The sequence below is a fragment of the Hemiscyllium ocellatum genome, chromosome 33 (genome assembly GCF_020745735.1).
Source record: "Hemiscyllium ocellatum isolate sHemOce1 chromosome 33, sHemOce1.pat.X.cur, whole genome shotgun sequence".
Lineage (NCBI taxonomy): Eukaryota > Metazoa > Chordata > Chondrichthyes > Orectolobiformes > Hemiscylliidae > Hemiscyllium > Hemiscyllium ocellatum.
In genome coordinates, this window is record NC_083433.1 from 19653815 (window position 1) to 19675577 (window position 21763).

The 21763-nt window shown below is 52.6% G+C and overlaps 1 protein-coding gene across 1 annotated transcript in view; it reads left to right on the top strand.

The window, feature by feature from the left end:
* Positions 1 to 13150, top strand: part of LOC132831224 (protein shisa-9-like) — a 105854-nt gene extending 92704 nt beyond the window's left edge. Inside the window, exons 4-5 of the mRNA XM_060849234.1 lie at positions 10091 to 10240; positions 12783 to 13150. Coding sequence (XP_060705217.1) covers positions 10091 to 10240; positions 12783 to 13150 — 518 coding nt within the window. The remainder of the gene's footprint in view (positions 1 to 10090; positions 10241 to 12782) is intronic.
* Positions 13151 to 21763: the final 8613 nt, after the last annotated feature.

The following is a 21763-nucleotide window of genomic DNA, read 5'->3' on the forward strand; positions in this document are numbered from 1 at the left end:
ACTCGGGTCCCTGACACTGTAACGTAGCAATGCTAACCACTGAGCCACCGTGCCACCCATGACAGTAGGCTGCTGATGAAACTACACCCAGATGTAAAATCAAAGTGAACACTTAAAGTGGCATCACAGTTCTCAAACCTCAGTGGCACAGAGTTGGTAGTACTGAGACCTTACTCTCTGGGCCTACATATGACCCCACAGCCTGGGAACCCTGAGACTCCAGGATTTTGATGCCAAGGACAACTGGGCACAGCCTGAAAGCTCAAACCATGAGGACAGACGCCATTACAAACAAAAAAAAAGCAGTTGCTGGAAAAGCTCAGCAAGTCTGGCAGAGTCTGTGGAGAGAGAGAAACAGAGTTAACGATTTGGGTCCAGTGTCCCTTCCTCAGAACTGGATCTGAGACGTTAACTCTGATCTCTCTCCACCAACTCCGCCAGAGCTGCTGAGCTTTTCCAGCAATTGCTGTTTTTGTTTCTGATTTCCAGCATCTTTAGTTTTTCTTTCGAAGATATTACTAGTCCACAGTCCCCAATGTCAACTTTGACTCAGGAATGGGAGTTACAATGCCAAGCAAGGTTAAGTGGGATATGTTGGTGGAAAGACACTGTTTTTCCCCGGAACATGAGGGTGGAAGAGGGAGGGAGAGGATATGGGATTCAAGACTGAAACTTGAAAAGCTTCAGAAAAGATTTACATGGATGTGGCCAGGGTTGGAGGGTTTGAGCTACAGGGAGAGGTTGAGCTGCCAGAGGATGTGGTGGAGGCTGGTACAATTGCAGCATTTAAGAGGCATTTGGATGGGTATATGAATAGGAAGGGTTTGGAGGGATATGGGCTGGCAGGTGGGACTAGATTGGGTTGAGATATCTGGTTGGCATGGACGGGTCGGACTGAAGGGTCTGTTTCCATGCTGTACATTTGGATGACTCTATGACTGGGGCCACAAGGTGAACGGAGAGGGATTTAAAAGAGGCGTGAGGGGCAAATGTCTTACACAGAGGGTGGTTCATGTGTGAAATGACCTTCCTGAGGAAGGGGTGGATGTGAGTGTAGTTCCAATGTTTAAAAGACATTTAGATAAGGACATGAATAGGAAAGGTTGGAGGGATAATGAGCCAGGAGCAGGCAGGTGGGACCGGTTTGGTTTGGGATTATGGACTGAAGGATCTGTTTCTGTGCTGTATGACTCGATGAGACAATCTGGCATTCAGAACACACAAATCGCTTACAAGCAGTGAACAGCAGCTTAGAAAATAAAACCCAGATAAGGTGCAGGGAACTGGGTCCCAGGGGCTCGGAACTGAGGAGCAATGAGACAACGTTAAGAGGCTTATAACGAACTTGGTTTCAAACCCAGGAGTGTATCATTTCTGGTCTCTAGATTGTAAATATAACGATACCAGAGAAGGTGAAAATTAAGGGATGCAACTTTTTTAGATTAGGTTACTTACAGTGTGGAAACAGGCCCTTCGGCCCAACAAGTCCACACCGTCCCCTTACCTAACACTACAGGAAATTTAGCATGGCCAATTCACCTGACCTACACCCTGTGACTGTGGGAGAAAACCCACGCAGACACGGGGAGAACGTGCAAACTCCACACAGTCAGTCGCCTGAGGTGGGAATTGAACCCAGGTCTCTGGCACTGTGAGTGCAGCAGTGCTAACCACTGTGCCACCATGCCACCCTCTAGTATCATCCAAACTTATATCTTCCAAATCTTGGATTGCGAGTCCGTTGCCCCAAGTTTTCCGTGTGTCAGCATCTGAGGCAGCGATGTCCATTTGGGATGCTCTCAATCCCCATTCCATCATGTGACTGGAAAGCGTTTCATCGTTAGGAACTGATGTAAGTCAAGCTGAGCTCCTCACGTATAAAATATTTGTATGTTGAACCTCCCGCAGGATGGTAAAGACCCTATCCTGAAGGTTAGGGAGTACCAGAACTCACAGGCCGGCTAATCAGGAAAGCTCGATGGCCATTGGCTCTTCGCAACAGCCTTGGTAATGATGGACAGAGTTGATAGGACCGTAACAGGGTGCAGTAGATGGAGGCCACTCAGCCCAACAAATCTGCCATTCAATTAGGTCATGGCTGATTCGATAATCTTCAACTCCACTTCCCGGCCTTTTCCCAGCATCAGTCCAGCCTTGGGGTTGGTTAGCACAGCTAGCTAAGCAAGTAGCTTGTAAGATGGTGATGCCAGCAGTGTGGGTTCGATTCCTGCATTGGCTGAAGTTACCATGAAGGGCTCTGACTTGTCTGTGCCTCAGGTTAAATACGCACCAATCATTGCCCTCCCTCTGTCTGAGGAGAGGGTGGTCAGGTCAGACCGTGGGGGTCTTACCTTTAATGATTGTATCGGAGATATTTCAGATTTGGACAACAGGAACTTTATTGTCCAGGAGGTGGTGAGAATGTGGAACTCACTCTCTTATTGAGGAGCTGCAATGCAGGAAGGCTGAGACTGGACAGGTACGTGGGGAGGGGGTGGGGAATACAGATAGAGACAGCGAATAGGACACCACGGAAACAGATCCTTTGGCCCAACCCATCCGTGCTGACCCAATGTCCTACCATATCAAGTCCCATTCGCCAGCATCTGGCCCATATCCCTTTAAACCGAACCGTAGGGTTTGGGCTACAGGGAGAGGCTGAACAGGCTGGGGCTGTTTTCCCTGGAGCGTCGGAGGCTGAGGGGTGACCTCATAGAGGTTTATAAAATCATGGGGTGTGGATAGGATAAATAGACAAAGTCTCTTCCCTGGGGTGGGGGAGTCCAGAACTAGAGGGCATAGGTTTAGGGTGAGAGGAGAAAGATATAAAAGGGGCCTAAAGGGCAACTTTTTCACGCAGAGGGTGGTACGTGTATGGAATGAGCTGCCAGAGGATGTGGTGGAGGCTGGTACAATTGCAACATTAAAGAGGCATTTGGATGGGTATATGAATAGGAAGGGTTCGGAGGGATATGGGCTGGGTGCTGGCAGGTGGGACTAGATTGGGTTGGGATATCTGGTCGGCATGGACGGGTTGGACCGAAGGGTCTGTTTCTGTGCTGTACATCTCTATGACTAACGCATCGTACCAGGCAGTACATGTCTTTGATTGTAATGTATCAATCATCAGTTGCCTGTCAAACCATGAACAGCAATCATCTCTCGTGTTGAGATGATATTCCATGTTTGGACAGCACTTTCTGATAAATCCCGGCTGTGCTAAAAGCTATTTTTATTTATGAACGGCATCCCTCTCTGCAAGAGAATGGAACAGACTGAGGCAGTACGTGTTTTTCTGAACGTGTGGGAGATCTCATGGCAACGGTGAAACCAATCAGAATCACCGTGCACCCTTTTCCCATGCAGCATAAGTTGGTGCTCCCCTTGTAATTTGGCATTCTTGCGATTCTGTCCTGATGAGACTGAGACAAAATGTTTTGACACGACGTCTTATATTGTTGAGCAATATTTAATAACAGCTCAGTGAATCAGAAAGGAATGCGCTCAGGAACACCCTGAGGATAAACACCGGCCTAGAGTCAACAGGAGATAAAATCATCCAACAAAATAAAGGAAGAGAAATGAGCATTGTAGATTGGTGGAGGGGGTAGGAGGGAGTGAGGAGGAAGTGGGGAGGGAGTGTGGAGGGAGTGAGGAGGGAGTGTGGAAGGAGTGTGAGGGATTGAGGAGGGAATGAGGAGGGGGTGAGGAGGGAGTGTGGAGGGAGTGAGGAGGGAGTGAGGAGGGAAAGTGGAGGAGGTGAGGAGGGGGTGAGGAAAGAGTGTGAGGGAGTATGGAAGGAGTGAAGAGGGAGTGAGCAGAGTGTGAGGAGGGAGTGTGGAGGGAGTGAGGAGGGAGTGTGGAGGGAGTGTGGTGGGAGTGTGGAGGGAGTGAGGAGGGAGTGTGGAGGGAGTGAGGAGGGAGCAAGGAGGGAGTGTGGAGGGTGTGAGGAGGGGGTGTGGAGGGAGTGAGGAGGGAGCAAGGAGGGAGTGTGGAGGGTGTGAGGAGGGGGTGTGGAGGGAGTGAGGCAGGGGTGTGGAGGGAGTGAGGCAGGGGTGTAGAGGGAGTGTGGAGGAAGTGTGGAGGTGTGAGACGGGGGGGGCAGTGGTGTGAGACAGGGGCCGACCCATCATCTCAGCCTGCTCCTGCCCCACCGAACACATCTCTACCCACCTCGACCCTGTCCTATCCCCCCTAGTCCAGGAACTCCCCACCTACATTCGAGACACCACCCATGCCCTCCACCTCCTCCAAAACTTCCGCTTCCCCGGCCCCCAAAGCCTCACCTTCACCATGGATATCCAATCCCTCTACACCTCCATCCACCATGACCTGGGCCTCCAAGCCCTCCATTTCTTCCTCTCCAGACGTCCCCAACAGTACCCTTCCACCGACACTCTCATTCGTTTGGCCGATCTGGTCCTCACCTGCGAACAATTTCTCCTTTGAATCCTCCCACTTCCTCCAGACCAAAAGGGTAGCCATGGGCACACGTATGGGCCCCAGCTATGCCTGTCTCTTTGTTGGCTACGTAGAACAGTCCATCTTCCGTAATTACACCGGCACCACTCCCCACCTCTTCCTCCGCTACGTTGATGACTGCATTGGCGCCACCTCGTGCTCCCGTGAGGAGGTTGAGCAATTCATCAACTTCACCAACACATTCCACCCTGACCTTAAATTTACCTGGACCATCTCTGACACCTCCCTCCCCTTCCTGGACCTCTCCATCTCCATTAATTACAACCAACTTGACACCGACATTTTTTACAAACCCACCGACTCCCACAGCCACCTGGATTACACCTCTTCCCACCCTACCTCCTGCAAAAATGCCATCCCGTATTCCCAATTCCTCCGCCTCCGCCATATCTGCTCCCAGGAGGACCAGTTCCACCACAGAACACACCAGATGGCCTCCTTCTTTAGAGACCGCAATTTCCCTTCCCACGTGGTTAAAGATGCCCTCCAACGTCCACATCCCGCACCTCCGCCCTCAGACCCCACCCCTCCAACCGTAACAAGGACAGAATTCCCCTGGTGCTCACCTTCCACCCTACCAACCTTCACATAAACCAAATCATCCGCCGACATTTCCGCCACCTCCAAACGGACCCCACCACCAGGGATATATTTCCCTCCCCACCCCTTTCTGCCTTCCGCATAGACCGTTCCCTCCGTGACTACCTGGTCAGGTCCATGCCCCCCTACAACCCACCCTCCCATCCTGGCACCTTCCCCTGCCACTGCAGGAACTGTAAAACCTGTGCCCACACCTCCTCCCTCACCTCTATCCAAGGCCCTAAAGGAGCCTTCCACATCCATCAAAGTTTTACCTGCACATCCATAATATCATTTATTGCATCTGTTGCTCCCGATGCGGTCTCCTCTAGATTGGGGAGACTGGACACCTCCTCGAATAGCGCTTCGGGGAACATCTCCGGAACACCCACACCAATCAACCACACCGTCCCGTGGCCCAACATTTCAACTCCCCCTCCCACTCTGCCGAGGAATGGAGGTCCTGGGCCTCCTTCACCGCCGCTCCCTTGCCACCCAGAGCCTGGAGGAAGAATGCCTCATCTTCCGCCTCGGAACACTTCAACCCCAGGGCATCGATGTGGACTTCAACAGTTTCCTCATTTCCCCTCCCCCCATCTCACCCTAGTTCCAAACTTCCAGCTCAGCACTGTCCCCATGACTTGTCCGGACTTGTCCTACCTGCCTAGCTCCTTTTCCACCTATCCACTCCACCCTCTCCTCCCCCACTCACCCACTGTACTCTATGCTACTTTCTCCCCATCCCCACCCTCCTCTCATTTATCTCTCCACCCTTCAGGCTCTCTACCTGTATTCCTGATGAAGGGCTTTTGCCCGAAACGTCGATTTTCCTGCTCCTCCGATGCTGCCTGAACTGCTGTGCTTTTCCAGCACCACTAGACTCCAGACTCTGGTTTCCAGCATCTGCAGTCATTGTTTTTATCTTACAATAGTGTGTGTGAGACAGGGCACAGTGGGTGTGAGATGGGGGACAGTGGGTGTGAGATGGGGACAGTGGGTGTGAGACAGGGCACAGTGGGTGTGAGATGGGGACAGTGGGTGTGAGATGGGGACAGTGGGTGTGAGATGGGGACAGTGGGTGTGAGACGGGGACAGTGGGTGTGAGATGGGGACAGTGGGTGTGAGATGGGGGACAGTGGGTGTGAGATGGGGGATAGTGGGTGTGAGATGGGGGATAGTGGGTGTGAGATGGGGACAGTGGTGTGAGACGGGGGACAGTGGGTGTGAGACGGGGGACAGTGGGTGTGAGATGGGGACAGTGGGTGTGAGATGGAGACAGTGGTGTGAGACGGGGGACAGTGGGTGTGAGATGGGGGACAGTGGGTGTGAGACGGGGACAGTGGGTGTGAGACGGGGACAGTGGGTGTGAGACAGGGGACAGTGGATGTGCGATGGGGACAGTGGGTGTGAGACGGTGTGGACAGTGGGTGTGAAACGGTGTGCACAGTAGGTGTGTGATGGGGACAGTGACCGTACCTGGTCTGGGCCTGGATGTGCACCTACACAGAAGCTGAAAGACACGGGGGGGGGGGGTGAAATCTGGGGTGGGAGGGTCAGGGTGCTCTGAACTGTCCGAAGCCTAGGAACTGAGGCATGCTGGGAACCTCTTGGATAGTGGGCTACACTAGGCTGAGCCCCTGGGCATGGCGTGAAGGAGTACCACTATTGGGTAATGTCACAACTGTCAGGCTCAGCAATTTAACAGAAGTTATAACAAAATCGCCTAATGACTGGCCGGTGCAGCTGAACTGATTTGTTTTCCAGTGAAAGGCAGTGCATCTGTAATTAGATCAGAGCTGACACATTGGATCACGCCTCAGTACAGACGCACGCTCCTCTCTCTGTTTTGTCCCAGACCTGCCTCCAGCTCTTGTTAGCTCCCTATAAATAAACACACTGCGCTCACTTTCGTTTAATCCTTCACGTTTCAAAAAAGATTTGTTCCTCGCGGATTGCGGCTGGTTTTTTTTGAGTCTGTTACGTACGCGGGTTTAGATTTGTTCACTCGTTTTCAGAAGGTGGGCGTTGCTTCCGTCCCTAGTTGCCCCCTTGAGTAGGTGGGGGTGAACTGCCATCTTGAACCTGCAGTCCCCCTGCTGTGACCCACGATGCCCTGAGGGACGGAATTCCAGGATTTTGTCCCAGTGACAGTGGAGAAAAATCTCCAAGTCAGGATGGGGAGGGGTTTGGAGGGGAACTTGCAGGGGGATGGTGTTCCCATGTATCCTCTGCCCTTTGTCCTTTGAGATGGAAATGGCCATGGGTTTGGAAGGTGCTGCCTGAGGATCTTTGGTGAATTTCTACAGTACATCTTGTAGATAGTACACACTGCTGCTACTGAGCGTCGGTGGGGGAGGGAGTGAAAGGTTGAAGTAGGGAATGGGGCACTGTTTCTGAAACAGTGACAGGCCATTCGTCCCATCTGGTCCTTGCTGCTGTCCATGGCCGACATGAGTCTCCAACTGCTGCCCTATCGGTTGCTTCCTCCCTCACACTTACCAGTGTCCCTGCCTCTGAGACAGAAGCCCTGGGCTTGAGTCCCATTGACCCAGCAGGTAGGCCAACACTTCCAACACATGCCAGTGACAGTTAGCACGAGATTCCTGACCAGTTCAGGGATGGGACGACCATTGCGGCCACTATCCACGGCTCTGGGCTACCTTGCGAAAGGGTTGGTTGCCACGGTAACCCGAATCCCCTGAGTGAACGGTAACTTACCTGGGCCTGACTCAGCCAGTTTCCCTTCCCTTATCGAGTACAGAGTTTGACTCCGTCCAGCTTGGTTGAGGGATGGGGGAGGTGATGGATCCAGAGAAAGAAACTTCGAGTGGAGATTGGTTCCTTCAGAGAGTGTTGGGGGGGGGTCTGCTTGATGGAAACAGATGTGCTTACTACATTCCGTCCATCTCCCTCCGCGTCCGTGTGCTTACCTGAAAGCCCCTTAAACAGCCCAATGGTATCTGACCTCTGGCAGCGTGTTCCAGACTCCTACCACTCTCTCTGTCAGCCATCTGCCCCTCACAGTCCCCTTTGAACTTCCCCCCCTCGCACCTTAAATACGTGCCAGCGAGTATGAGACATTTCAACTGTTTCTGACATGACTTATGCATCTCACAGTTTCATAAAGCTCTGTCAAGTCTCCCCTCAGCCTCCAAGAAAGAGCCTGAGATCTGTCCTTATAGCTCAGACCCTCTGACCCTGGCAGGATACTGGTAAACCTGTCCTTTCCTCTCTCCAAAACCTTCACATCCACCCTGTAACGTGGAGACCAAGAATTGAACGCAATACTCTAGGTCTGGCCGAACCGAAGTCTGAGAAGACTGCACCATGACATTCTGACTCTTGTACGCAACTCCCTGACCCATCAAGGCAACGTTAAAAATCACACAACACCAGATGATAGTCCAACAGGTTTAATTGGAAGCACTAGCTTTCGGAGCACTGCCTGACAACCACCTGATGAAGGAGCATCGCTCCGAAAGCGAGTGCTTCCAATTAAACCCTGTTGGGACTATAACCTGGTGTTGTGTGGTTTTTAGCTTTGCAAAGGTGAGGACTGCAGATGCTGGAGGTCCGACTCAAGATCAGAGTGGGGCTGGAAAAGCCCAGCAGGTCAGGCAGCGTCCGCGGAGCAGGAAAACCGACGTTTTCAGCCTTCCTGATGAAGGGATCCTGCCTGAAACCTGGATTTTCCTGCTCCCTCAGATGCTGCCCGACCTGCTGTGCTTTTCCAGCACCACCTCTAATCCGGATTTTTAACTCTGTCCACCCCAGTCCAACACCAGCCCCTTCACCAAATGAAAAGGCCAGTGTGCCATAGGCCTGCTTTCCCACCCTATTGAGTCGTGCAGCCATTTTCAGGGAGCTATGGACTTGATCCCCAGGATCTCCATGGACATTGGCAATATCCCCACTCACAGCTTTCAACAATACTCTTAACCAGCCCCCTTCCCTGGAGATAACGACAAAATCTCTTCCCCTCGCACGTTTCCTTTCATAACAAATGGCTTTGTCTCCCTTTGCTGGTCTTTGTATTTGTCCTATTCTGAAGGATCTGTCTTTGTTTTTTTTGGGGTTTTTATAAACCCTTCTCTGTGATCGCTTGTCTCCTGAGACGCCCACAGTTGTTGTGTTTTGCGTGAGGTGGAACTATTCCTTCGCCTTGGGCACAGACTGTGTCTGAATACATGCTCTTCAACCAGGAGACAATGTAGGTCAGTGAGCAAAGGTGATATGGCTGCAAGGTGATAGGGCATGGAGGTTAAAGTTCAAAGGTGACTTGGCGATGGCAGAGGGTCGAATTTTGGAATCCTGGCCAACATCAGTAAGTAATAGTCTGTGGGGAGGAAGGGTTGGAGGATTTGAGCTATAGGGAGAGGCTGAACAGGCTGGGGCTGTTTTCCCTGCAGTGTTGGAGGCTGAGGGGTGACCTTATAGAGGTTTATAAAGTCATGAGGGGCATGGATAGGATAAATAGATAAAGTCTTTTCCCTGGGGTGGGGGAGTCCAGAACTAGAGGGCATAGGTTTAGGATGAGAGGGGAAAGATATAAAAGAGACCTAAGGGGCAACTTTTTCACACAGAGGGTGGTACGTGTATGGAATGAGCTGCCAGAGGATGTGGTGGAGGCTGGTACAATTGCAACATTTAAGAGGCATTTGGGTGGGTATATGAATAGGAAGGGTTTGGAGGGATATGGGCCGGGTGCTGGCAGGTGGGACTAGATTGGGTTGGGATATCTGGTCGGGCTGGACGGAAGGGTCTGTTTCTGTGCTGTACATCTCTATGTCTCTATGACTAACAGATTGCATCCTCATCAAATCAGGGGCATGAAGGTCAACTTTTGAGGCCAAGTCAGTCGATTCCAGGGGCTGAACCGGCAAACCCCCCAATATCCATCCGGTTCTATCGGGATATCCTAACCCCGATGGTCCCCGTAGGACGGTGGTTGATTGGTTGGTCAGAGTCAGTACCACCCCCCCGGGGGTGGGGGGAGGGTGCCGCTTACAGTCTTGGTTTACCTCCACAGAGCAGCCTCACCTGAATAACGCGCTGGCCCCATCGCGGAGCGTCTCCCAGATGGGACCGACTCACCCCCACAACAATATCCTGCAGCGAATGGGCTCAGCACCGCCACCTGGACAGGACTTCAATAAATACGCCACGCTCCAGGCAGTGGGTGAGTAGCGACCAGGAAAACCCCCCTCGACCCGCCCACCAGCCTATTATAATCATTGGTCTGAAGGAGGAGCATGGGGAGGCCCTTCAGCCCCTCGAGTCTGTCCTGTCACCATCGCTGACAGATGGACAACGGGGCTCCATTCACCTGTCCCTCCACTCCACGTCCCAAGAAAATCGTGACAATCTCCATCTTCCCAGTCTCGATTTGACCCTCTTTTGGGCGGGGAGGAGGGGGCTTAGAAGCTTCTAGATTCTCACGCCTCTCGTTGGAAAGCAGGAGCTTCCTAACATGGGCCCGGTACAAGGTTTGAGTCAATCCTTCCTTGTGCCAGAGTGTCCCCAGCTGAGGAACCCACTTCATACACTGCCACCTCCTTCTCATTTAAACCATCGTGATTATATTACCCCTCTCTCCCACCCCCCCCACTCAAACTGAAGGAGAATGATTGATTCCAGGCCGCGACAGCACAGCGACACAATGAATCAAGTTCTTTCAGCCTTGGCAGAGGCCTTGTGGCCTCCAGCCCAGAATCTCTGGCTTCAAGTCCCACTCCAGGACGAGGTGGTCCCAAGTTGCCCTGTGTTTGTGACATGGCCAGAAGCTTTGATTATCGAACTGCAGATCCTTCTAGACACACACCAGCGGCGGCAGGAGAGATCCGGAGGGTGGGGGTGGCAGGGCAACGACATGTGTGAAATAATTGAAGCCTCCACCGCCACCATCTGTAGCTGAGGGATCAATCAGCTAATGCTGGCTGGGCCTGGGACTGCGACTGGGCTTGGGCAGAGGCCTGGGACTGTGTTTGGACCTGGGACTGGGCCTGGCACTGCGTTTGGACCTGGGACTGCGTTTGGACCTGGGACTGGGCCTGGGACTGTGTTTGGGCCTGGGACTGCGTTTGGACCTGGGACTGGGCCTGGCACTGTGTTTGGACCTTGGACTGCATTTAAATCTGGGACTGGGCCTGGGACTGTGTTTGGACCTTGAACTGCGTTTGGACCTGGGACTGGGCCTGGGACTGTGTTTGGGCCTGGGACTGTGTTTGGGCCTGGGACTGCGTTTGGGCCTGAGACTGCATTTGGACCTGGGACTGGGCCTGGGACTACATTTTGACCTGGGACTGGGCCTGGGCTTAAGCCTGGACTGGATTTGGGCCTATCCAGAGGCAGGCTCCCAGCAGCAGGCCTGTGGGGAGAGCTCCCCTCAGGCCTGCAAGCCATCCCTGTGCTTCTGGATGGGCCACTCTGCTAAGCACCGCCCTGTGAACAGGGCCCCGCGACTTCTCACGACCAATGCGGCCTAACTACTTCCTCTGCTCATTTGAAGTGAACCTTGTGGAGGTGCCATATCCACCCACCCCCAACCCAAGTATTTCAGCCCATGAGATATCAGAGCAGGAGTAGGCCATTCAGCCCCTCGAGCCCATCCCACCATTCTTATTGATCGTCCCATTGCTGAGTGAGACAGGGAGCCTCTCTCAGTGTGACACATGACAGACCTACCCCTGAGAGAACCTTGACTTTAACCCTTTTCTTACTGAGTCACAGCACAGAAGGAGGCCATATGTGAGGGAGGGTATAGCTACCATGGAGGGAGTGCTGTGGAGGGTCACTCGCTGTTACCAGGGACTGTCCCATGAGGAGAGATTGGTTCAACTGGGCCTGTATTTACTATAGTTTCAAAGAACAAGAGGGGCTCTGACTGAAATATGCAAAATTTTAACAGGGTTAGGCAGACTAGGGGCAAGGAGGAGGCTCGCCCCATTTGGGGAGTTTAGACCCAGGGGACACACTGTCTCAGCGTACGGAGTAGGCCGCTGAGGACTGAGGGGAAGTAAAGTTTCTAACCTCCAAGGGTAGCAAAGCTGTGGAATTCTCTCCCATAGAAGGTGAAAGAGAGGTCGGGTCACTGAGAACATTCAAGGCAAGGGGAGAGACACGGTTCGATGTTAAAGTCACCCGAGGAGGGTGTGGGGAGAGGGAGAGTGTGGTGTTGGGTCAGAGGAGCACTGTCCTCACACCCGGGAGGGGAGCAGGTTCCATTCTGTACCCGGTTGCTATGTTTCACAATCCATGCCCTTGCCCCCTCACCCCCTCAGCCCCTCACCCCCTCGCCCCTTCCCTCACCTCCACCTGCTCGACTCTCACTCCCCATCCCTCCCTCAGCTCCAACCCCCACCACATTGCCCCCTCACCTGCTCCCCCCCTCACCTCCACCCTCACTCACTCGTCCCCTCACACTCCACCCTTCCCTCGCGCCCTCTCCCCCTCCCTCACCCCCCCTCCCCCACTTCCCCATAACACTGTTGGGATTCTAGTCCTTTCTCACTATTTTAAAAAAAATAAGGATGTGATTCTTATGATGCACAGTGTTTCTGAAACTCTCTCTCCCCCTTTCTCTCTCCCTCTCTCTCCCTCTCTCCCTCTCTCCCCCTCTCGCTCCCTCTCTCTCCCTTTCTCTCTCCCTCTCTCTCCCTCTCTCCCTCTCTCCCCCTCTCGCTCCCTCTCTCTCCTCTCTCGCTCCCTCTTTCCCCCCGCAGCAGAGACAGCTCCTGACGATTTCTACTCCAAGAGGTATCCGCTGCGAGAGCTGACTCCGTCGGGAGTGACATTCCCTGCGCTGGGACCCCCCCAGAAGGACAGGCCCCCTGGGGAGCTGTGTGGGGGCTTTGTGACCACCACCCCGACTCAGAAAACCAAAGTCAGCAAGAGCAACGCGCAGCCCCTGTTTAACCCGGGCTACAAGGGCTGGGAGCAGAGCGAGCCACCCGGCCGCCGGCTCCTCTCCACCAACAGGAGGCAGTACAACATCGAGCACTTGCCGGAGATCTTCAATGTCCCACCACATTACAAGCAGCAGCGACAACGGCACCTATCCACAAACAGCAAGACGGAGGTCACCGTGTAACTGGCCCCTCGCAAGAGAGAACCCCCTGTCCTAAAGGCCACAACAAACCTGAATGCTGCTAGGGTGGGGAGGGGGTGGGGAGGACCAACATAGCTCCTCCTTGCAGTTGAACCGTCTCAGGTGCCCCCTCAGTTGCCCATCTCAGTGGTCCCCTTCAATTTCCCCCTCAGCTGCCTCTCCCTGTGGTTCCCCTCAGTTGCCCCCCTCAGTTATCCCCTCTCAGGTGCTCCTCATTGACTCTCCCTGTGGTTCCCCTCAGTTACCCCCTCTCAGTTGCCCCTCATTGATCCTCCCTGTGGTTCCCCTCAGTTGCCCCCCTCAGTTATCCCCTCTCAGGTGCTCCTCATTGCCTCTCCCTGTGGTTCCCCTCAGTTACCCCCTCAGTTACCCCCTCTTAGTTGCCCCTCATTGCCTCTCCCTGTGGTTCTCCTCAGTTACCCCCTCTCAGTTGCCCCTCATTGCTCCTCCCTGTGGTTCCCCTCAGTTGCCCCCCTCAGTTACCCCCCTCTCAGTTGCCCCTCCATGGCAGCTATCAGAATCAAGTCAGCAAATCACCGTCCGAGCCCGGAGAAGTTGCCATCTTGATGCAGTGAGGAAGGGCAGGGGCATGAGGATCAATCCCAGCATCCCTATGGTGTTGGACTGGGGTGGGTAAGGTCAGCAGTCGCACAACACCAGGGTTTATTTGGAAACACTGGCTTTTGGAGCACTGCCCCTTCATCAGGTAAAAGTGCAGTGCTCTGAAAGCCAGTGTGCTTCCAAATAAACCTGTGGGACTATACCCTGGCGTTGTGTGTGATGTCTGACGCAGTATGGCTAAGGAGGGTGTACAGTGAAGGTTCCCCAGACTGATTCCTGGGTTGGCAGGACTCGATGATGTTCACTAGAGTTTAGTAGAATGGTGGGGCACCTCATTGAAACCTCTAAAATTCGAACAGGATCAGACAAGGTAAACATATCAAGAGTGTTCCCGATGACCAGAAGGCCACAGGTTAAAGATACAGACTGGGCCATTTTGGACTGAGATGAGGAGACATTTCTTCACCCAGGGAGTGGGGGGTGGGGTGGGGGGGGGAGCCTGTGGAATGTTCTACAACAGAAAACGTGAGGCAAAAACATTGAATGTTGAAGAACAGGTGGATACAGTTCTTTGGGTTAAAGGATATGGGGGAGAAAGTGGGAACAGGGGATTCAGTTGGATAATCCGCAACAGCGATGTTGAAGGGGTGGCACGGTGGCTCAGCAGTTAGCAATGCTGCCTCACACCGCCAGGGTCCCAGGTTCAATTCCCACCTTGGGCAACTGTCTATGTGGAGCTTGCACGTTCTCTCCGTGTCTGCGTGGGTTTCCTCTGGGTGCTCCAGTTTCCTCCCCCAGTCCAAAAGCTATTCAAGTCAGGGTGGATTGGTCATTGTGTTAGGTGTATGAGTCAGGGGTAAATATAGGGTAGGGGAATGGGTCTGGGTTGGTTACTCTTCAAAGAGTCAGTGTGGACTTGTTGGGCCGAAGGGCCTGTTTCCACACTGTAGGGAATCTAATCTAAGGACCAGATGGCCTACTCCTGCCCCTATTTTTACCATCCAATAGCAAAAAGGATTGTTTCTCACAAACCCAATAGCTGACAGCTGCCAAAGTTAGCACTCCAGTATTCCCTGAGGGACTCACTGTTCCGTCAATGTTTAGGGCAGTGTCCAACTCTCTGTCTATTTCAGTTTAAGGGCTTGTTTCTCGTCCTTTTAGCCCAAGAACAGTTTGGACTAACAATAAAGCTAGAATAGGTGTATGTTGCTGGACTGATGGGATGAGAGATAGGCAGAGGCTGGTGTAGACTATACACACCAACATGGACCAGTTGGGCTGAATGGCCTGATCCAGGAGTTTACCGAACATCCCAACCCTCTCCGGACCAGGGCACATCCAAATCCTTGCATCGCTTCCAGGAACATTCCTCCAGTTCTTCATCACCCTGATCGTTAACATATCAGAGGGTTCAGTATTAATTGTCTCTGCCCATCAGGTTAGGAAGTTAAATTAATTCACCATTCCTGATTTGATGTGCTCACAGTCTTTACAACCTTCTCTGGGAGTGTTATACCCTGCCAGAATAATTTCAGACCATTTCAAAATTAGTACAGATCAGATATAGAGACAAATCACTGCCCCACTCATTAGTGGGTGTGGAGAGAGACACACTCCTCTGTCGAGACAGAGAGAGAGAGACTCTCTCTGTGCAGGGAGAAACAGAGAGACACTCTATGTAGAGACAAATGGACACTCTCTGTGTGGAGACAAAGAGTGAGAGAGACACATTCTCCATGTAGAGAGAGAGAGAAAGAGAGAGAGGCTGTGCACAGAAACAGAGAGACATTGCCTGTGTACAGAGCCAGAGACTATGTTCACGAAAAGAGAAAGAGACAGAGAGACTCTCTGCACAGAAACAGAGACACTGTGCGTGTAGAGAGAAAGAGACAGAGACACTGCACGGAGACAGAGAGACATTGCCTGTGTACAGAGACAGAGAGACACTCTCTTTGCACAGAGACAGAGATATTGTCCGTGTACAGAGACAGAGACACTCTCCATGTAGACAGAAAGAGACAGAGAGACACTCTGCACGGAGACAGAGAGACACTGTCCGTGTACAGAGACAGAGACACTGTCCATGTAGAGAGAAAGAGACAGAGAGATACTCTGCACAGAGACAGAGACACTGTGCGTGTAGAGAGAGAGAGAGAGAGAGAGTGAGACACTGTCTGTGTACAGAGACAGATTCGCCTGACCTTGTACAGTGCCTGAGGATCCTGTATCCTTGTCCCTGATTTCCAGGCCGTATAATCACTATCACCATTTGAACCTGAGCCCCTTTCTGTTCCTCTCACTGTTTGTGGCCCTTCAGCCCATCAGCCACAAGCTGTGCTCAGCTCTCTGAACGTGGCATCGGGCTGCGGCAGCACTTGGCCACGCCCTGGTTGCAGACGGAGATCCCAGCACTGACAGTGAGCTGTCGGGTGGCTCATACCCAGGCCTGGCATTGGAAGGGGCAGCGGGGGTGGTGAAATGACAGGGCACCGGGGAAACCGCCCGTCACACACCAAACGCAGATTGTCCTGAGACCGTTTTTGTGGTGGCCTTTGACAGCTCACAGCAAAAAAAACATAGATAAACGTGTAATGTATATTTTTATTGGACTAAAAACCTGTAACTTGTGTCAACGGAACGTTGGCTGTTTGTGAAACTCTAGATGGTAGAAATCACTCAATTGTTTGTACAGAAATACAACTGATCATATGTCCTTAACACAATGGTGGCGGCTGTGGGGAGAGGGATTCATGTGACACTATCTCTGTTTGCCAATGTCCCGTTACCATGGGAACGGACGTTTAGGACAGTCCTCATTCTCCCTCCATTGGAGACACCCAAGGCCTTGCCACATCAAGATGCCCTGTGTGAGCTGAGGGTTGGGTTGGTACCCTCTCTGTTCCCCCCCAACCCCCCCACCTTCACACCGGGCGGCAAAACCTGCCCAAAGCATTCTGGGTACCGAGCGAGTCGTTTTTGGGGGGGGGGTGTTGGGAGCTCTGTCCTCGATGGGGACCTGACTATGTCAACATGAACTCGTTCATCACTCAGGGACGGGCAAGGTGGCATCGGGGATCAAGCCCGGCATCTGACTGGCACGTCCTCGCTTTAACCCACAAACCTGAGGTTACCTCAGTTACCGGGCATCGCTGGTGGGTGGGGGGAGGGGAGGAGGTTTATTCATCATGTCACTCCTTCTTGCAGTGGTGTGACCAACCCTGTTGTGGAAAGGATGGCATCTCCTCATATCCTCTGTGGGCTGAGTCAAGTGGTCTCGACTGCGGGTGTGTGCCCGAGAACGTACTCCGGGCATAGGGAGGCCACAGACCTTTGAAACCACCATCCTTTTACGCCACCCACCCACAATAGTCCCACCCCAAAAGGCCATCCACTCCTTCCCATTCCTGGATCCCTCAGTTGAATGAGAGTCTCCTACTCTCTCACCCTACAGTCATCTCGGATTCCGGGATTATCCCAGATTCCAGGATCATCTTCAGGATCATCCCGTCAGGGTCCCAGGTTTGATTCCAGCCTCGAGCGACTTGTCTGTGTGGAGTTGGCACATTCTCCCCAGTGTCTGGGTGGGTTTCTTCCCACAATCCAAAGTTGTGCGGGTCAGGATGGGTTAGCTGTGGGAAATGAAGGGATACAGGGAAAGGGTGGGGAGGTCTGGGCAGGACGCTCTTCAGATGGTGGATCCGATGGGCCGAATGGCCTCTTTCCCCACCATAGGGATTCAGTGATGACCCAAAGCCCCAGGATCCACTTCCGTTTCTCCAGGTGATCAATTTTCACCAAGGCCTGATCACGATTTTGTGTGTTTCCTGATCAAAGGCAGTAGCGATGAGGAAAGGTATCGAGGGTCTGAGTTCACCCTGGTGAGATGGGTGGAGAGAGGGAGAGAGGGATGGAGAAACGGAGGAAGGGAGTGATGGAGAGAGAGAGTGAAGGAGAGACGGAGGAAGGAGAGAGGGAAGGATGGCAAGACGGAAGGATGGAGAGCGGGAGGGATAAGGAGAGGGAGGGATGGCAAGAGGGACAGATAGAGAGAGGGACGAAGAGAGGAAGAGATGGAGAGAGGGAGGGACAGGGAGTGAAAGAGAGGGAGGGATGGTGAGACGGAGAAATAGGGAAAGGGAGCGATGGAGAGAGGGACAGATAGAGGGAGGGATGAAGAGAGGAAGGGAGGGATGGAGGGAGATGGTGGAGGAAGAAGAGAGAATTTCCCGCACGGTGAGTTGTTGGGTTCTGGAAAGCTGTTGCTAAGATGGTGGGAGAGCCCCAGACTGAATCAAACTTGGCAAAGGACATTAAGCCATAGAGCACGCAAACAGACCCTTCAGCCCAACCTGCCCACGCCGACCAGATATCCCAACCCAATCTAGTCCCACCTGTCAGCACCCGGCCCATATCCCTCCAAACCCTTCCTATTCATATACCCATCCAGATGCCTCTTAAATGTTGTAATTGTACCAGCCTCCACCACTTCCTCTGGCAGCTCATTCCATACACGTACCACCCTCTGAGTGAAAAAGTTATCCCTTAGGTCCCTTTTATATCTTTCCCCTCTCACCCTAAACCTATGCCCTCTAGTTCTGGACTCCCCCACCCCAGGGAAAAGACTTTGTATATTTATCCTATCCATGCCCCTCATAATTTTGTAAACCTCTATAAGGTCACCCCTCATCCTCCGACTCTCCAGGGGAAATAGCCCCAGCCTGTTCAGCCTCTCCCTGTAGCTCAAATCCTCCAACCCTGGCAACATCCCTGTAAATCTTTTCTGAACCCTTTCAAGTTTCACAACATCTTTCCGATAGGATGGAAACCACAACTGAACACATTATTCCAACAGAGGCCTAACCAAAGTCTTGTACAGCCACAACATGACCCCCCAACTCCTGTACTCAATACTCTGACCAATAAAGGAAAGCATACCAAATGCCTTCTTCACTATCCTATCTACCTGTGACTCCACTTTCAAGGAGCTATGAACCTGCACTCCAAGGTCTCTTTGTTCAGCAACACTCCCCAGGACCTTACCATTAAGTCCTGCACTGACCGGACAAATGGGGAAAAGATTACAGGGCTGTGGGGAAAGGGTGTGTGGGCCGAATGGCCCGATGAGTCTGTGCTCCTAATGTTTGGCCTGATTAAAAATGCAAAGTCCAGCCCCTCTCCCCACCCCCAGCCACTGACCCCTCACTGCCTCCCCCCCACCCCCCTCCCGATGATCCTGGGTGGGGTCTTACATGCAATAACGCTTGTTTCTTCCTCCCAGTCGCTCGCCTGTGAGCAAGCAGGAAGTTGAATGGGCAGAGCGGTCTCGTTGGGAAGGAAGGTGGCCATTGAAATGACCGGCCGGTGCATTGAGAGGATGGATCTTTCCGGATCAAATGAGGGATTGTGTTAATCTGTCAATGCGGGGAGGGGTATAATCAAGTATTCGATTTCCAGTACACACCTCTTGGTGCCTGTAAATCTCTTGTATATTTCTGCGAAACAATTAGTCTTCATTTTCACACAAGTAAACGTTCTCTTCAATGTTAAACCAGCTTTGATTGACTTTATTGATCGGTTCGAGCCTAGCCACCCACCGTGAACATGTTGTGGTTTGACCCTGGTCAGCCCATTCCGAGGTGCCATTACAACGCAGGGTCCGGCACAGCGACGAGGGTTAGTCTGACACGGTCACCAAGACAGATACCTCATGATGGCCCACTTGGACCTAGAACAAAAGGCCACAGATACAGAGTGAGGGGGGAGGGGTGCGGGGGGTGTAGGTTCAAACCCCCAGGTGGGGAGGAACTTTTTCCCCATGAGGGTTGTGAAGCTGTGGTACTCATTGCCCCAGAGCGCAGTAGGGGCAGAATTAATCAACAGATTCAGGAAAGTGATGGATACGTTTCTGAAGGAAAACGGGATAAAGGACTAGGAGGAGCAGGCAGGATAAGAGACCAGGACCATCCCTGATGAAGAGCTAATGCCCAAAATATCGACTCTCCTGCTCCTCGGATGCTGCCTGACCTGCTGCGCTTTTCCAGCACCACACCTTTTGACCTAGACCAGGATAAGTTCAGCCATGGTCATGCTAAATGACGGAGTGGGCTTCAAGGGCTGAATTCCCGCTCCTAACTGCTATGTTCCTGCTTTGTGTTCCTGGTGTGTGCCCACCACTGGTCTGACTGTGACCCGGATAGATCCTGAGGTGGATCGCATTGAGGGGGATTTATCCTGCACTGTGTGGGTCAGACAGGCAGGAAAAGAGTCAGCACAGTCTCGATAGGCCGAAGGGCCTCTCCTGGGCTCTGTGAGTTGGGCCCATACCTTAGCCGTGCAGCAGACCGGGCCGGAGGGGCTGAATGGCCTACCCCTGCTCCTCTGGCTCATGGTCTGACCTTATCAACCACATGTCCAGCAAAGCCATGACCCGGGACGTCTGATTGGATAGCTGACGTGATCCCCTTAATTCCTCACCTGCCACGACCCCAGCTTCCAGATCTCCCAGACGTTCTGACCAACCTGATCTCGTCGCCCTGGTAACCCATTCCGATTTGACTCCGGTGACAATCCAGAACGATTCCGACATCTCGCCAGACCTCGGCCTGGCCACTCCCCTCCCTCATTCTGCTGCCCTTTCACATTGTAATGGGATTGAGCCGTACATCGCAATCTCACTCCTGCCCCTGTCAGCCGGAATACCCCCAAAACCCTCGCTAGCCTCCGGACTGCCCACATCGCTGGTTGTGTGCGGTAAAATCTGGTGGGAGATGGGAGTTGACCGAGTGTGGGGTCTGTAATAAAGGCACCACCCTTCAGCACTGAAGCTGAGTCTGTATTCTTTGTTCCCTGATCGCCAAGGGTTTAGGTTTTAACACACGCTTTCTCTTTGGGTACAGAGTTAAGAATCACACAACACCAGGTTATACACGTTTATTTGGAAGCACTAGCTTTCAGAGCGCTGCTCCTTCACCAGGTGGTCGTGGGGTGGTCTCTTTGGGCGGTCAATGCCTCCCAATGGGAACTGGCACTCAATTTTCAAACCAGGAGTGTGGGTCCATCGTGTGGAAGGTAATGGAGGAGTTGACCAATGGGAGTTGAGGATGAGTTTCCCGCCCACCAATGGATGCCACTCACTCTGAGGGGGGCAACTCTTTGCTGCCCGACAGCACCACCTGACAACCTGGTGTCCACTCCTGGTATTACATCAGCCTGAGGCCTGGGATTGCCGAGTAACCAAGAGCCTGAGGTGAGAGGTGGGGGGTGGGGGGCGGGGAGGTGAGTCACACCTGGGGATTGGTGCTGAGGGAGAGAGTAAGGAAGGGCTGGTATGAGTTGAGCTTGTCATAAGAGGGCTCTGGGTTTGTACTGGATGGAGTTTAGAAGGATGAAGGGGAATCGAGATTGAAACTTACTGAGGGGCCTGGACAGAGCGGGCATGAAAATGTCTCCACCAATAGGAGAGACGAGGACCCAAGGGTGCAGCCTCAGGGTGAAGGGACGGCTCTTTGGAACCAAGAGTAGGAAGAATTCCTTCAGTTGGAGGGTGGTTAATCTGTGGAAACTCATTGCCACAGAAGGCTGTCAAGGCCAAGTCACTGAGTGTGTTGAAGGGAGGGGTAGGTCCTTTGATTAATAAAGGGATCAAAGGTTACAGGGAGAAGGCAGGAGAATGCGGCCGAGAAACGCATCAAATGATGAAGCAGACTCGATGGGCCGAGCGGCCTAATTCTGCTGCTATACCTTATGGCTCTCAATGCCCTTGCCCACTCCAGGCCCATCCATCAGGCACCCGCTATGACACCGGGTAAACCCCTCTGCTAATTTAAACCAGCCACACAACAAAGATTTACCTCGTGCTATAACCTGTTAAACTCCAAGAGGCAAAGAGATTACCATTTAAAGGGAAAATTAACAACTTTATTCTTTAAGTCCATCAGAGAATATTAAAACCAACATCTATTTACAATTCCTTTCTCTTAAACCTAGCTTTTACCTCCCACTCTACAATACCAGTTCGATAAAAAAACCCGATTA